The 16,442-nt window shown below is 41.0% G+C and overlaps 1 protein-coding gene across 2 annotated transcripts in view; it reads left to right on the top strand.

Annotated features, from left to right (window-relative positions):
• Positions 1-16,442, top strand: part of LOC117471715 (glypican-6-like) — a 132,137-nt gene that overhangs the window by 71,294 nt on the left and 44,401 nt on the right. For both annotated transcript variants that reach the window (XM_034116909.1, XM_034116910.1), the window contains exon 4: positions 10,533-10,698. In XM_034116909.1, the coding sequence (XP_033972800.1) occupies positions 10,533-10,698 (166 nt within the window). The remainder of the gene's footprint in view (positions 1-10,532; positions 10,699-16,442) is intronic.

Consider the following 16,442-nt stretch of genomic DNA (forward strand, 5'->3'; position numbering starts at 1 on the left):
GGATTCTTATGACATACAGTGCAGCTGCAAAAATACGTTTGATTAATCCATCGCCATAAAAACAATTAAATGGAAGTATTGGATTAATCATTTAAGTCATTTTCTGAGCAAGGATTCCAAACCGTCTCTGGTTTCCATCAGAGTAAAGATTTGCTGCACTCCGTTAAATCCTTGTTAACTGAATAGTTGTGGGTTTTGGATTGTTTGTCGATAATGTCTTTTATGTTCTTGCACTATAGAAAGTCTAATGATTAGGTGACTCAGATCATATGGATGAAAAATAAACAACGACATTAATAGATTATTCGTTAGCTGAGTAAAATGAAATAAAGAAAATTAACAATAAATACAAATCCACTTAATGAATTGCTCATACTGTAAACAATGCTCTTTGAGACCGCAATGCAATGCCAAAGGAACTGGTTGCGGTATTTTTGTATGTACAAATCCTATCACTCGTTAAAGAGTACTAATTTCTTCATTTAATCAAAGAACTGAGAATATAAAGTGTCGTTTACATGGGCTCTAGTAGAGTCTCATATTTAAGTTTCTGTATTTGTGGTGAGTATTACAGAAAGTAGACTAAAAATGTTGGACAGCAGACTGCTCAGGGCTGATTAAGTGACCTCCTCTGACCGAGAGTATGGTTCACCCATGTTTCTCAGCTGAGGCCCACTTCTAGAGATGCACCAGGCAAACTTGTCTGTCTCTCTTTCTCTCTCCCTGTCTTTGTCTGTCTCCTACTCGCTGGCTCACAGCTCACACAGCTTGCTGTGGATAAGGCCTCAGCCACAGTGCTGTGACGGCAGATGGCAACTGGCTCAAAAACGTTGGCACGTCATCGGGAAATGTGCTGCACCAAAGATGTCCTTTTTAATTAAAAGATTTTGATCTGTGGTGAACTGTAGAATGTTGGAAAAATGAGAGACAGCATGTGGTCGGAAATACAAGGGCATGATCTGAAAGGATAATAAATAAATATATTGTATACATACATCTCTCTAAGTATATATGGTTTTTAAATTCATACTGAAAAATCCAACAGATGCAGACGCAGTCAGCCTGATACTGAGTGGGAGGACTCTTAGAACAAAATACAAGAGGACGGCAAAATGGTAAAAGATTTAAGAAAATATCCATCAAATTCTAAGATGTTCAAGAAAATATGTGTCTTATCCAACAAGGAGTGAAAATATGTCACATCAGTTGACTGTGCCAACCCGGATCACGTCTTATGACTACTTTTTTGCACCTTGACTTAAAGTATATGGCACCACATCTTTATTTAACAAGCACTTAGAGTAGGTTGTCAGCACCGGTGTTGTGACATTTGTTCTGAGGTCTTTTGGCAGCCGCATGAGACCTGGTTACCCCTGACATTCAGGCTGGGCTGCAGACCTTCAGAGTCAGATGGACACAGGGTGAGTGCTCTGCTTGAATATACAGTAGTGTACTATATGCAGGACTTGTACCCACCAGAGATGCAGAGAGGCTCACGGTACGTTATGCCTAGTCATCGAGCGGCCTGGTCTTGGCTTTTAACATGTTTGCACTTGTCTTGGTAAATTAAAGAAACAGTCCCAACTGCTCCTCCAGACATGCCACATAGCATGGTACATGTCAGGGTAGATCAACGGTCACAGGCCGCCAAGTAGTACAGTGTTGTTTTATGGAGGCACAGCTGCTCACATGTGGATTATGTTGCCAGTCTCAGACATTCATTGATTTGACAGCAAGTGATTTTTAGTGCGGTCTCTCTGGAATAGTTTTTGGCTCCATCTTACATCCAGCATGGTGAGTGGAGGGAGACTTTAAAGTTTAGCACAGAAAGGAGATGCAAAGTAGACTGTGTTTTATTATCAATGACAACCTAAATGCATTCATACACTCTCATATTGTATGCAGTTCTTCATCTTTTTATGACACCGTGCAGTGTATCCCCGAGAAATACATTAAATGCGGCATTTTTTAGAAGTTAAACTTGCTAGAGGTGGCAGGTATATGGAACATCCGTGGCTATGTTTAGGCAGCTAAATTACTTGGTTAAGGTTAGATTATCTTCATGTTTGAAAGAAAGCAGTGTGAGAACAATGTTTGCAAGCCTTTGTAGCAGAGATGGTTCTTCACAAAAATGATTCCTGTAATCCCAGATCCTATTTGCCCATAGTTTGTTTTTCCTGACAGTATAATAACTTAACTGTTAGAATATATACATAAAACCCATGATCTATTTATATATTTATTTCGGTTCATCCTGGTCATAGCCTTTGTCTGAACCTGTCCTTCATTATCAATCTGGGATACAGTGCATTGTTGCATATAAGAAGATGTTCCATTGTACAGTATGTGTATGCTGTCTGTGATACCAGCAATACTGACAGTCATGCCTGTTGGAGCCCCAATAATGTCTTTACCTTTGAAAAGTCTCCGACTTCAATGTTGCACTTGGTTTAAACTTTAACAGGGCAAAATATGTTATTAACTTATCTCATGTGCAAGTTAAATATTATTGTAGGCACTAAAGGCATCTCCGAGTTAATTGCAATGTGAAACTATGATCTAGAACTCTGGCCTCACAAAAGTGATAAGAAGCAATTGTGTTTCATGAGTTTCTTCAAAGACACAGTATTATATTAAGCAAATTCAGACACACCATAAAACGTATTTTACTACATTACAGTTGAATATGATGAAAGTAGATATTTAAACCTAAGTATGCATTGTCATATTTCTGTCTCATCATCACTCCAATTTGCTCTTTTTGTTTTATGATTAAATTAGCTTCTGTCGGTGCAGCAGAAGGCTGGTGTATGCAGGTCTACTGTTCCCTTCTGTGAGCATATGCCAGCTAATGTTATGAATTTTCTCTAACCTAAGGAAGTAATTTCCTTGTTTTATTGCTACACCCTTTAATGTAAACCTTTTAGTTATAGGAAGAAATAAGTGAAGTTTTGACACAGATGTTTGGTGTGACCAGGCACATGTTTCTCTTGGTAGCAGATGGCAGTCTGATTTGCTCTGTGACAGATCACTCATATTGCCATTGACGCTAATGGCTGTGGAATTGAGTGGGGACACTGGGGCTCCAATGCAGTCTTACATCCATGTCCAATCAGTGCAAAGCATCTCAGCCTGTCACAATAATTATGACAGAACTATTGAGACATGCTTTTTTTGCGACAGTCTCACTGTCCCACTAGTGTTCCCCTTGATTGGCCTTGGTGGCTCGCAAAGTCATTGTCATTTCTCACAACTTCATTACTTTGTGGCACAAAGCAATTTCCATCGTCTGTGCTCTTCCCACTCTGATACTCCTAAAGGGAGTTCACACCATATGTGCATGACAACACCCTGTTGGATAGACAAGGTGTTGTCTTCCAAGTGTCTTTCAGAGCTATCTCTCATTATTATGGCAGTATGCCGCCATGTCCTTTGTTTTATGATTTAGTTATCTTGGGTATGTCTCAATGCTGTTAGTGAAATCAGGTGAGGGTATTGGCCCCCGACTGTGGCCTTTTTTAAAATGAAATGAGAAGCAGCTGGCCTTATTATTGCTAAGGCCCATTGCATTTATAATCTCACATTTTCAATCCTCAATAAAGTTAATGCTCACATCAGGAGTCTGGCTGAAATGCTGACTGCATCTTAAGTTGCTCTTTTATAGCTGCATGCTAATGAGTAGCCAATGTTAATTTCTCCCCTTTTCTCGTTTGTGGGAAGATTTTTTCTTTACAAAACACAACAATTATTTATTTTTTATATTTAATCTTTATTTAATCAGGCAGTCTTCTTGATAAAGATATATTTTGCAGAAAGTGATCAGCTAATGATGAACACAAAAGATCAGCAACATATATAAAAAGTGAAAACAGTTTGTAGGATGATACTTATACTACTTGATACTTCTACTTCACCACAGAGCAGAGAGATATTGTAATGTTGACTCAAATACATTTGTTTGACAGATGAGTTAACAGATCAAGATTTTACATAGATAATCTGAAATGCCGGGTTACGTATTGTAACCCTTGTTATATGAACACAGGCGGAGCCCTCTACTGGACTCTATGGGTACTACCTTATCATGCAAGCATTCACCTACTGAGATTTCTATAGACGTAGCCGGCCCCGAGGCAGGCCTACCTGAATGCGTACGCATCTCACTTCCGTATAAAAGGAGGCCCCGCCTCCTGACCATCATCCTACACCACTCTTCAGCAAGCGGTATAGGACAGACAGTGCCCCAGGGTAGAGGGCTCCGCCTGTGTTAATATAACAAGGGTTACAATACGTAACCCGGCGTTATATCTCTCACAGGCTCCGCCCTCTACTGGACTCTATGGGTACAGTGGGCGGAGCCCCGATGTATGCACGTACTGTCGTCCAACACACCGCTCCACCTCACTGTCCCTGACCGGCTTTAGCAGCCGCTGCGCCTCACTCACCTCTCCCTCGGTTGTAACCGTGGAGAAGTCCGGGCTGCGGCCGATAGAGCACACCCTGACACGCTTGCCTCGCAAAAAAGTGTGCTCGAAAAACAGTGCTGAGGGCTCCCCTGCGTCTGCCTTTAGGCAGAGAGAGAAAGTCCGCAGCCCTGTATGGGTTCACTATGCACTCTCTCTCCTGAGTCCCTAAAGAGCACGGGGAGAGCGCAAGTGCCCCCTATGTCCCCACACTCAAACATTGACCCCGTGCAGAGTGTGTATAGACTATAGTATGGAGGACTCCTGCCCCCAGGCAGGCGAGGGGAGCCCTCCAGCCCTGTAAGGGCCCAGAACACCTTACATCACCCCGCGACCCTCTAGGGGTCCGGAGAAATGTAAGGGCATTTACGCCCGGGGAGAGGGTCAGATGCCCACTGACCCACAGCCCCCCCCCCCCTCCTCACCAGTCCTGTGTTGCCTCAGCAAGCACAGACGTTGAGAAAGAGCCAGACATCTCCAAGAGATAAAACGTTATGAAGGGGCCTGGCATTGACCAAGACGCCGCCGTGCATATATCCTCCACACTCACACCGTTGAATAAAGCTGTTGATGCAGCCACAGCTCGTGTGGAGTGCGCACGGACCCGGGGCAGAGGTTTTTTTCCCTCCGCCCAACCAGATGATCGCGGCAACAGATGGGCCGCCAGGCTCTCATCGAGGGTGGGCACGCCAGGACACACCGTGTCTGATCGGCCCTGCACCCTGATAATGCCCGACATGGATGCTATGGAGGCCTTCGCCTTCAATGGACGCCGCCATGTCGCCTCCACACACTGCCAGATGTCTGCTAACGGGGGCGAGATGAAGGCCGGCTGCGCCGGAAGCACCGGGCCGTAAAACCCCTGCCTAAGGCGGCTTATAGGCCTCGGTGGCAGCGGTGGGGGGAGCGGTAGGCCTACACGCTCTGCCGCCTGGGTCATCACCGCTGGGAAGTCCAGTCGCGCAGACCTGAGTGCTGGGCCCTCCTGGCCATCGGAACCGGGGGTGTCGGACAAGGAGATGTCGGACAAGGAGATGTCGTCATCTTCCCCCTCCGCGAAGTCGACCACGCGGTCCCTCGGCAGAGTGAACTCAAATGGCACGTCCTCCAGATCGTCCATTTCTACCACCTCGAGGTCCGGATCATCTACCTCCACGTGCGCCTGCGGGCCGAGCTTCCTCCAGAAGGGCTCCGCACCATGCCGGCGATTCAACAGCGGGATCGAGCGACAGGCAACGCAGGCCGGTGTCTGGCCCGTTCCCTGCTCGGCATGGTCCTGCCGCAGGCACTGGAAACACTGGCGGTGCAGATCCGCTCCCGCAATCAGGCCAGGGCACGACGGGCAGTTTCGATGCTCCAGGAGTGGCTCCATTTCGATAATTCTCTTACTTTTCGCTTTCCTTTCTCCTTAAAACGTCTCAGACTCAGTGCTAGTATCACCTCCGCTCGCTGAAGAGTAAAGGATGTTGGTCAGGAGGCGGGGCCTCCTTTTATACGGAAGTGAGATGCGCACGCATTCAGGTAGGCCTGCCCCGGGGTCGGCTACGTCTATAGAAATCTCAGTAGGTGAATGCTTGCATGATAAGGTAGTACCCATAGAGTCCAGTAGAGGGCGGAGCCTGTGAGAGATATAACATAATTCCTTTATTTGTCCTCAACAGGAACATGTACATTATTACAACAGCAGATAGTGCAGATAAAGTGAGGAGAACAGACTTACAAATTTAAAAATAACTTAGTATGCACATGTTATTAATAATAAAAGAACACAATAAGTAAAAAAACAAATAGCACCATGGTAAAACAGTAGCAGTATATCTGTTTTAAAGAAAATGACTGTATAAAACTAAAGAGCTGGTTCTGTAAATATATGAAAAAGCTTTTAAAAGATGATGCTTTTACAAAAATAAAAAGCTACAACAATGCAAACCTAATAACAACATTTATGTTTAATATAGTAGTTATTTATCCGCATTATGAGGAACATTTAAACTCTTAAGTATATTAAGCTAATCATACTTAGGTTATTTTCATTATAGGACTTTAGAAAGGGAGTACTTATATTGAAGGAATCCTTCCTGCACTACTTGAAAACTCAAAGCAACCGGCACACAAACACATGCTCTCCATGTGGTGTTATCATAGCACTTAAACATCAGATGAGTAGATTAGTTTAATCTCACTCTGGATCTGAGGCATTTTGCGCGCCAGTCCCACACTCAGCCAGCTGTGAAATATTTCATCCACTCCACTGTAAATAAGTACTAACAAGATTATCAGATTACCCTTCATCCAGGGCATACAGCGACGGCTGGATACAGTCACTGCAATGATGTAAAAGTTCCCTGTAAGATAATTGCGTTAGGAAGTACAATTTGAATGCACATTTTTCTCAAGCCTCACAAGGCTGAAGGCAGCTTAAAACATTTTTCCTATGTGCAGTATGAAATACTTTTTTTTGGTGGCCACTAAAAAGCCACACTGAATGTTAAGAGACAGAACGGATTTATAGTAAAAAAAGACTCTCCCAGTGTTTGTCTTTTAAATATTCTATCCAACGCAGGACATTTGTAATGGTGTGCTGATGTAGAGTAGATGTAACAGTATACTATCAATTCATTAGGCTCTTCTATAATGCTGCAATCATTTATACTATAGCAGTGGAACTGTGAATTTATTATATGAATAAATTCCAAAGTCATCCTGTGGACTAGGTTTTGTTTTACGATAGAGGTTTAAACTGGATTTAATGTCCTTCACTAGGTACAGTCACTGTGTGCGGCTGAACCAAAAGAGGAAACAAAAGGGACAAACTCTTCCTCTCTTCTTTACCTGTCTCTATAACAAATATATGTATATGCAAATTAGCCTGTGAAATAAAATGAACCAAATAGCTTGATAGGAAAATGTTATATCTAATCCGCGGGTTTTGAGTCATTGAGGGAAAGCGATTGCCGGAGATTCATGGGGATGCGGGTGGAAGGTGAAGTGCAATCTAAAAACTGTCTTGTCCTCAGCTGTGTTACAGTACCCTGGTGAATTGCATGTAGCAGTCAGATTTAACTCATGGATTTTTTATGTAAGATAGATTTTGTCAATACAAACGGCAAAGTACAGACAAAAAATTATCAGGCTGAAAAGCAAGCGATGTAAATCAGTTAAATAATTCATGAAAGGGCAAAACTTAATTTTGCTAACAAAATATCAGATGCATTTGAAGAAAGAAAAAAAAGATCCTAAAGCTTGTCAATTGCAAGTGAGAAATGCTTTGGAAAATAAGATGCAGCCCTTTTCAAAGCAAGCACTATGATTGGCATGAAGTTGGTCCGTTTCTCTGTCCAATGTGGCGGTAACACCTGCCTGTTCCCTCTGTGTGTCTGCTAGTGACTTGTCCGGTTCCCTCTCCGTCTGTTTCATCTGTATCCGTCTCTGTTTTCCATGGTGTTTATTTCTCCGCGTCCTTGGCAGCGTCTTTGGCTCTCTAAACAGCCGGTTCTTTCTCTGTTGGCTCTTCTCTTTCCTTCTTCTTTGTTGTACTCCCTCCAGCACTGCCTGTGAATTAGAAAATGTAGACATTTAAAGCTAGTTATAGCTGGAATGCAGGACTTTTACATATGAAGGAACCCCTGTTACATTCAACCCCTCTGCCAAACGAGTTCACACAGCGGAAAGCTGTCTGTATTTCGCGGTTTAGAGTATAGTGTCTGGTGTCTGTGGCAACTGTCCTGCGTTGGCACACTCAGGCCTGTAAGTGAGCTCACTTCCTCTCCCCCGCTCTTCTCAAGTCTTCCCATGCAAATAGTTTGTCTTAAATCTTCCTCTGAACACAAAGTTTCTTATTTATTCTCGAGCATCCACTCCAGAAACTTAGCTTCAGCCACACTCCTAGCTGCTGCTCCGTCACTGTGCTCTCTCCCATCTGGTAATTACTCTCACCGCTAGCAAGGGAGAGGTTCCGCACTCCAGCTTTAATATTATGCATACAATCAAATGACTGTGAATGCAGCCATGCGGCCTGAAAGCAGACACTTACAGAACTTTAAAAAATATATTAATTATTGATAAATATATGGAGACACTAAACGTGAGGTACCCCTATTCAACCATTATAAACATTACTTTAACGTTTAATAAACAGTTTATAGCACACTATGAAGTCGTCGGGGCAAATATAAGTGTTGTGATCTGTTTAGAAGTGAAGGCTGAGGTTTGAACAAATAATAAATATGTTTATATATTGAGAAAAAACGTTTTCACAGTTGTGATCATATAAAATATGTCTTAAATACTGTACTTTCATCAACACATTTCCTTGCTCTTACTAATGCTTAATACACAGACTTAAAGTAGCGGGACATTTTCTCACAGTCTGGTTTAGGTTTGTTGGGACCATTTGTTACAGAAATACTGTTCGAACACACACACACACACACACACACACACACACACACACACACACACACACACACACACACACACACACGCAGAACCCAACCATATGAATAGTTTCCAGGCATGTCAGCTGTATAATGTTCATCCAAATGAACCATGTTTGTGACACATTTCCATATGTTAACCCCGATCCTGCTAACACATACCAGTGTATGACATGCAGCTGTGTAATTGACAGCTAGCAACCTAGTTTAATGGCCTTCTTAAAAGACATCACGTGTTGTCAGCGGCAGATTGCAAATGTCAAAGATGCTTCCTTTTTCCCTTGTTGCCGGCTGCCATCAGCAGTGGAAGTACACTAATAGCTTAGATCCCCATCTCTGTCTCTTCCTCTCCCTTTCTCTCATGATTTTCCTGTTCTCTCCCTCACACACACATCACAGTGCTCACACATGTGGTCTTGCAATTGTTCCAGTAAAGTAAAAGATGTTGCCATGGAGCTACAAGGTTGCTCTGATGTTTTATTGTTTACTTTTATCTTCAACTGTATTTATATAACCGGGTTTGTTTGATCTGTCTCTGACTGTTCTTTTTTTCTTGTTCTAATTGTATTAATGTTAAGAGAGGTCAAATTAACATATTACTTATGACAAAGAAAATGGTAAAACACAAATTAAGTAATTAATGTATTCTTCTCATAATGACAAATATTTTAACCGATGCCTTTGTTTTTTTCTTCCTGAGGTTTCTTCTTTTGTTGTGTTCTTTGTGTTTGTGGCTGCAAATGTTAGATCTTTGGCCATAAAATAAATTAAACGTGATTTGATCGGACTTCTGGAAAAAGCATTTTTTTTCTGTTTTGCTCTGATGAATGAACATGGCCTTACCGTACAATTAGACTTATAATTCATGTTTTTAACTCTTCTCTTCAAATAGTTTTTTGAGATGAGTAGATTGCTTCAGCTGCCTCAGCTGCCTCAGCCAAACTCTTGTAGTATAAAGATAGTTTCCGGTTGTGTGGTCTTTTTTATGACAACCACGGACCAATCTGTCAATGCACACACCAACACACACTAGCGGTCTCCAGAGTGTGTGTTGGACAAGATTTAAAGTCAAGCATGAATACAGAGGCTGACAGGCCAATTATCAGATGTACTCTTCGTTCTGCATCCCCACCTCTGAAGGGAAGCAGATGTGAGAATCCTGTCGCTTTCACTCAAGCCGGTACAATGACATGGCCCAACAACAAAAGGCACAGCCTTCACATGGAATCAAAATGGACAGAGTTGTAAACATAGTCTTGTCAAACAGTTTTATCTGGTGGGTTTTCACATTTCAAGCTTCAGAAGACGTAATGTAGTGTGGGGATGTTTGTCAAAAGTTTAAATAAGTCTGACTTCCCCCCCCCAATGAACCTTCCTATTGGGAATTGCAATCCTTACTATTGATGCTACGTTTCTTTGGAAACTTCATGAGGTTTTGTAGAATAATAGAAACATGCTGTGCAATATTCTTGTTTTATCACAACTCTCTTCCTTAAACGAATCAAACAGCAGGTTATGAAACAATTACTGAGGTTTAATGAGCTTGTAAGACTTACAAAACACCAAGTCAAATTCCTCGTATTAACCTACCTGGTAATAAACCTGTTTCTGATCATGTCTCTTTGTTCCATAGGTGAATGTATTGCCAGCTTGTGTCAGAGCCTTGACCAAGATGCTTTACTGTCCATACTGCCGCGGCATGCCTGGGCTGAAACCCTGTCACAACTACTGCCACAACGTGATGAGGGGCTGTCTAGCTAACCAGGCAGACCTAGATGCTGAATGGAACCTCTTCATTGGTAAGAAATGAAAGATTCTGATTCAAATCCAGTGGCCCTGCACCTGTTTCTCTTTGTAATTTTTCAAAGACGTATGTGTGTGTCTGTCCTTCTGTCTGTCTGCCTGTTTGAACAATTGTACTTTTAAGTCTTACTTTTCTGAGGCAGTGTCTTTGAATAGTTTCAGTAGGAATTCAGTAGGATGTACTGTGTTAGATTTAGCTTTAAAGGATTTACAGAGACAAAACTGAAATCTTATTTGTGCAACCATTCCTTCTTTCTTTCCGTCTGAAATGTTATTTGCTGTTGCTGGAACCCTGGCATAGTGCTTAAAGCTGTGGTCCCTGCTGTTTGGGATTGATAAAGGAGACCAGATCCTAGGAAAACACATTTTCTATAGTGTTTCCAGCTGAGCGCGGTGAGTAATTTAGCACTTGGGTTAGGCTGTAAGTAGCTGGATGCTGTAAGCCCTCCTGCTAAATGGATACCAAGGAGGCACATTGAGGGTTCCCTTTGGATCTTTTGTAGGCCAATGCTTTATTTGTTATGTACCCCAATCCCATCCTCCCACCCACACCAACAGATTTCTTTTTTATGGGGCTGCTTTTTTTTCAAGAGACATCCCTGAAGACTGTGTGTCAAGTGAACTGCACTTCTAAGCTTTTGGCTGTTTTGTGACAAGCCTGTCATTTGAGAAACCCATCAGATGACGTACCGCTTGTTCTCTCCGATGGCATGTCTGAAGTCTCAGATCAACACAGGCCCCTATGTACTGAATGAGATGTCTTGCAGCTTTATGACATGTGTTAAAAAGTTAGTGTCTTGTTCGGTTGTGAAGAGGCAAATCTATTGGCGCAAAGGGACGCTATGCTTGACAGTAATGGGAAAGGCTGTTGTTGCAACAGAATGATGAATTTGGTTAGACAAAAACACCCTTGAGATGCAGAAAAAGTGGATTTTTAATTTGGAGCCATTTTTTGTGCAGACATTGTTCTTTGTTTTAGAAAGACAATATTGTTGATGGTTTATAATTAGAAATTAAGAACCCAAGGGATGTTTATTTTCACCATGAAAGACTCATTTTTTTATGTCTGCTGACATTTTGTATTCATTATCTGTTGCTAAAGAACTTCGATTTGCTTACCATGCAGTTTGCAAGAGATATTGATTTGCCTTTCAGAGACAACTCCAATATGTATCACAGGTCGGTTCTCGCCACTGGAGCACATATTTGCATTATAGGAATGTATGGATTGAGTCTGTGTACAGTCTGTCATTGTCATCCCTTCAAATCATCACTTATTAGAGAACATTAGATTAGAGGCACAGTTTTCAATTGTAAAGAACACTCAATGACATTTACCTGTGTCTTTTTTTCATGCGTGAATGTCACTATTGATACCATTGATTCATAAGACCACAAAAGAAAGGAGAATCAAAGCTTTTATGTAGTTTGAAACTTCCACAGCAGGAGACAATATGAGCTCAGAAAATGGTCTGGATTCTTTCAAAATCTGGTTGAATCTGGGACATTTTTGTTTGGCTTTTATTAAAAACAGACAAAAAATGCCAAATTGGCAAACTTAAACCAGATAATGTTTCTCTCTCTCTCTCTCTCTCTCTCTCTCTCTCTCTCTCTCTCTCTCTCTCTCTCTCTCTCTCTTGCATCATTAATACTCAGTGGAACAAAATGGAAAATAAAAATTGCAACATCTTTTTTGGAGAGAGATATCTGAAGAAAAGACACACTGAATCAACAGATTTATACTATACTTAACATTGTAAAGGTTTCATCAAATTTAGTTAAACACTAAATCAGTATTCAGTGGATCTCAAAACACTACTCTCAATAAGGACATTCCTTTTTTCAGGTTTTCACAGTTATGCTCACTCTCCTCAGACACATGAAAGCAGTTGTGTTGTGTCGATGATCCGTCTGAATATTATCTTGCTATCTGTGATAATCTGAAGCCATATCTTTTGGCCTATTGACAAATCTAGTCCATTCCTGCAAAGTCAGGTGGTGCTTATTAGTAATTTCCAAGAATGTATCAGCTGTGGGAAACAGCACAATAAATTGCTTAATCGGAAACCCCCTAAAATGTTTAAATGGAGTAAATCTAGTGTGTAGAAACTCACTAGCCTAGCATCATTGCTGCTACTGACAGCCCATTATACCAGATTCTTGTAACAACAGGCTATTTGTGTAACACCGGAGCAGCATTCAATTATAAGGTACAGTATATACTGACCTACACTATGCTTATGACATGTACTGGCCCTTTTTCTAAATGTCATGACAGAAAAATGGTGGTGCAATTAAATCATGAACATTCTCTGCTTTTAATTTGAGTACCCCATTATATTAAGAGTCCAAATGACTGATTATGATATTAAACTATATATGTAGTAGGTGCAGCACCTTGCATGCCTACTGTTTCCTAATATGAAATATGAGCTGTGATTACAGCGAGGAAAATAAAAACTGCCAGGCATTTTTTTATTTTTTTAAAGAGACTAAATACAACATGCTGGCTTTTAAACATTTTCCTCACCTTGAGTTAAATAATTGCCTGATAATGATTGGCAGTGACTTTATGTGTCAAATGAGGTAAGCCTTTTGAATGCGTAAGGCCTGTCCGAGCCAACGGTGTGCGTGTGTCCTTGACTCATTTCCAGCTCAGTGCAGTAAAACTGTGGACCTGATCAATATTGTTAGGGATATTATCTTCATCCTTGCATGTGTGTGACTAGATAAAATGATAACAAATATTTGGGATTAATTATAGCATATACGATAATGAGGTTGAAATGTAAGTATAAGAAGAAAGCCTTTGAATGTTGTACATAAAGTTGGAAAATGACGATTGTGCTCACATTACATTCTTATTTACAAATATTTAAATGTTTTTTAAGATAAGTATTTCAGAAGATAAAACTAGAAGTTAAAACATAAGTTTATTATTCAAAATAAGTATCACATAGTGGATTTGCCTTTTTTAATTTATAGTATAAAAGTAAATGGATAAGATCATTATCTGTATTACAGCTGTAAGCAGGTTTTCTGAAATGCATTTCATATTCTAGAAGAAGCCATTAAAATGTCACTTTCTGTAACAAAGGGCATTACCAATAGAACCAGAGCAATTTATTAGACACACCGTAACACCACATAATACTTACAAGCTTGAGATTATAAGTAAATTCTTGAAAATCTGACAAATTGATAATCATCCATGATTTTTAATAAAGTATATTAAAAACAAGACATTTGGCATCAGTATCACACAGCTGGGGAAAGTAGAACAACTCTGTGTTCATTCCAGATATCTTTGTTACATTTAAACAATCATAACCTCTCTAAACTTTGATAAAGCCAACAGTGGCCACGCAGAAGAAGAAACATTTCTTAGATGATCTGTGTCACACATTTCACATATACAGTCACAGCACAGTACTTTACAGTTTGTAAAGGTTACCGTAATGACATCACAGCTTTCAGGCTGCAAGTGGAAGATAGACTGTCAGTGAACAATGAGTATAAACCTGAGGAGGGATGTGATTCACCTGCTCGTACCTCTGCTGAGAGATTACAGGCCCCCTGACTTTCACTGTGTGTGTGTGTGTGTGTGTGTGTGTGTGTGTGTGTGTGTGTGGTGTGTGTGTGTGTGTGTGTGTGTGTGTGTGTGTGTGTGTGTGTGTGTGTGTGTGTGTGTGTGTGTGTGTGTGTGTGTGTGTGTGTGTGTGTGTGTGTGTGTGTGTGTGTGTGTGTGTGTGTGTGTGTGTGTGTGTGTGTGTGTGTGTGTGTGTGTTTTAAGGGAAATAATTCTTGGTTTGGCCAATGGGTGATACCAGACCATCAGTCACCTGCCATCGTGATACATTTACCGAGCTCTGCATCATGACAGACACATCATTATCATTTTTCTTGTCAGCACCTTGTTAAAATACCCTCAGAGAGAGAGGGGGAGAGGGACGACACATGCTGTTATTCACACACTGCTGCAGTTTTTCAGGCTTACACCATGATCCACGCCATTTTTCATTTTCGACTGCACACAGCCAGAATTAATAACTTGTTGATAAACCCTTTCCCAAGACAGTGATATTCCTATCATAGCTTTGCAACCATAATTGGCATGGAAGACACCACATGTTATGTGTGGTGTCTGAAATCAAAGATTTAAGGCACATTTTACTTTGTTTACACTAAAAGTAATGAACCCTGTCTTTCTGTAAAGGAGAAGTGATTTGTAAATGCCATTGTATTCCCTTATTTTATGCACTGGGCTGTTCTTGTGGAGGCCTATACATTATTCTCCTAATTAAGATATAGGCTTGTGTTGTCCTCTGTTGTCTCCTTTGACACCACAGTGTAAGCGACCCTCATTGATTTTATTTGTTCATTTCTTTTTAATTGCATGGAGTGTGAGCCAGTGAAACCGGACCTCCCCACAACTCCCCAGTTCCTGAACATTCAAGGAAATACTGGATCTGTCCTCCAAGAAAGACTTTCTGTGATGGGTGTACATTTATGAAGATGAACGCCCTACCAGCGCTTTACTTTAAAAGATATATAGCTTGGCAGAAACCAAGCTTGAATTATGACTTTACTGCACAGTGAAGCCTTTAGGATTATCTACCTCTCTTTCTGTAAATGCTCTACTTTGTCACTCAACATCCACATGCTTTAACCGGTGAGTAATTCAGTATTCTGTATGACTCATGTATACATCTTTACTTGAAACCTGAGACATTTACAAGGGAAAAAGACCCACATAGGCACATAGGTATTCCACCTGACTGACTATTGAGCATGATCGTCTCAGTAACAGACATGACAGAAACAAACAGGCCAGTGGTCTCCTGCCTGTCAGAAAGCTGAAAGCTGCATGACTCACTTAGTCAAGTGATCTCCATATCGTCTGCATAATCAAAAAACTGTATATTTTTCTTTCTAATTGCTACTGGCTGTACAGAATCTGCAGGATGCTGCTTTTCTGTATTTGTGGAACGAATGCTTACGCTGCTATATCTTATATACAAGCAATACTTTGAGTTACCCCAGCTGATGGCCAGCTATGTTTTATGTAATAGTTGTATTGCCTTCACAGCAGAAGCAGCAGAGTCTTGCAGCTGTAGCAGTATAGAAAGTGTTATTGTAAAAAGACATGACAGTCATATGTGGAAAAAGAGTAAGTAATCCAGACACGGCCCAAAAAAGCCCCATCAAGACATATTTGTTGGTCGAGTTACAGCTAAAAGTGCATGAGAAAATGCCTGTGGAGACTCCCTTAAGACAGACAGATATGTTGGCAGGTTGTAAGTCTTTTGCATTTGATTCACCTCTTGCAGCTGCAAACTAGAAAACATGTTAAATGGAACTGACGTCAGACGTATTTGAGCAAAAGGTCTGTTTCACACAATCGATGAGCTTTTAAAAAATAGCATGAGCTTAGCTAAGCATAACTTTTTGTTAAGTTAGTTTTTCTCCAATGTAGGTGGAGAAATATTGATACTGTATCAAAGCTGATGGAGCAATGATTGAAGGCGATTGAAGTGTCCTTACTTCATTTCCTCTGTGACAATACATGATATGAAACAGCTGTAAGCCCTTTTGTTCTGTGGTAATTATTAAATAAAGCACAAATGCGTCACTGCACTGTAGAACCCGGAACAGAGACATAATATGTTTGTAATCTTTTATTGCATGTTGCATGTGTTTTCATCCACTGAGACTGAGCCCCTCAAGGAAAGGTCAGAGA

This window comes from Trematomus bernacchii, unplaced genomic scaffold (genome assembly GCF_902827165.1).
Source record: "Trematomus bernacchii unplaced genomic scaffold, fTreBer1.1, whole genome shotgun sequence".
NCBI lineage: Eukaryota > Metazoa > Chordata > Actinopteri > Perciformes > Nototheniidae > Trematomus > Trematomus bernacchii.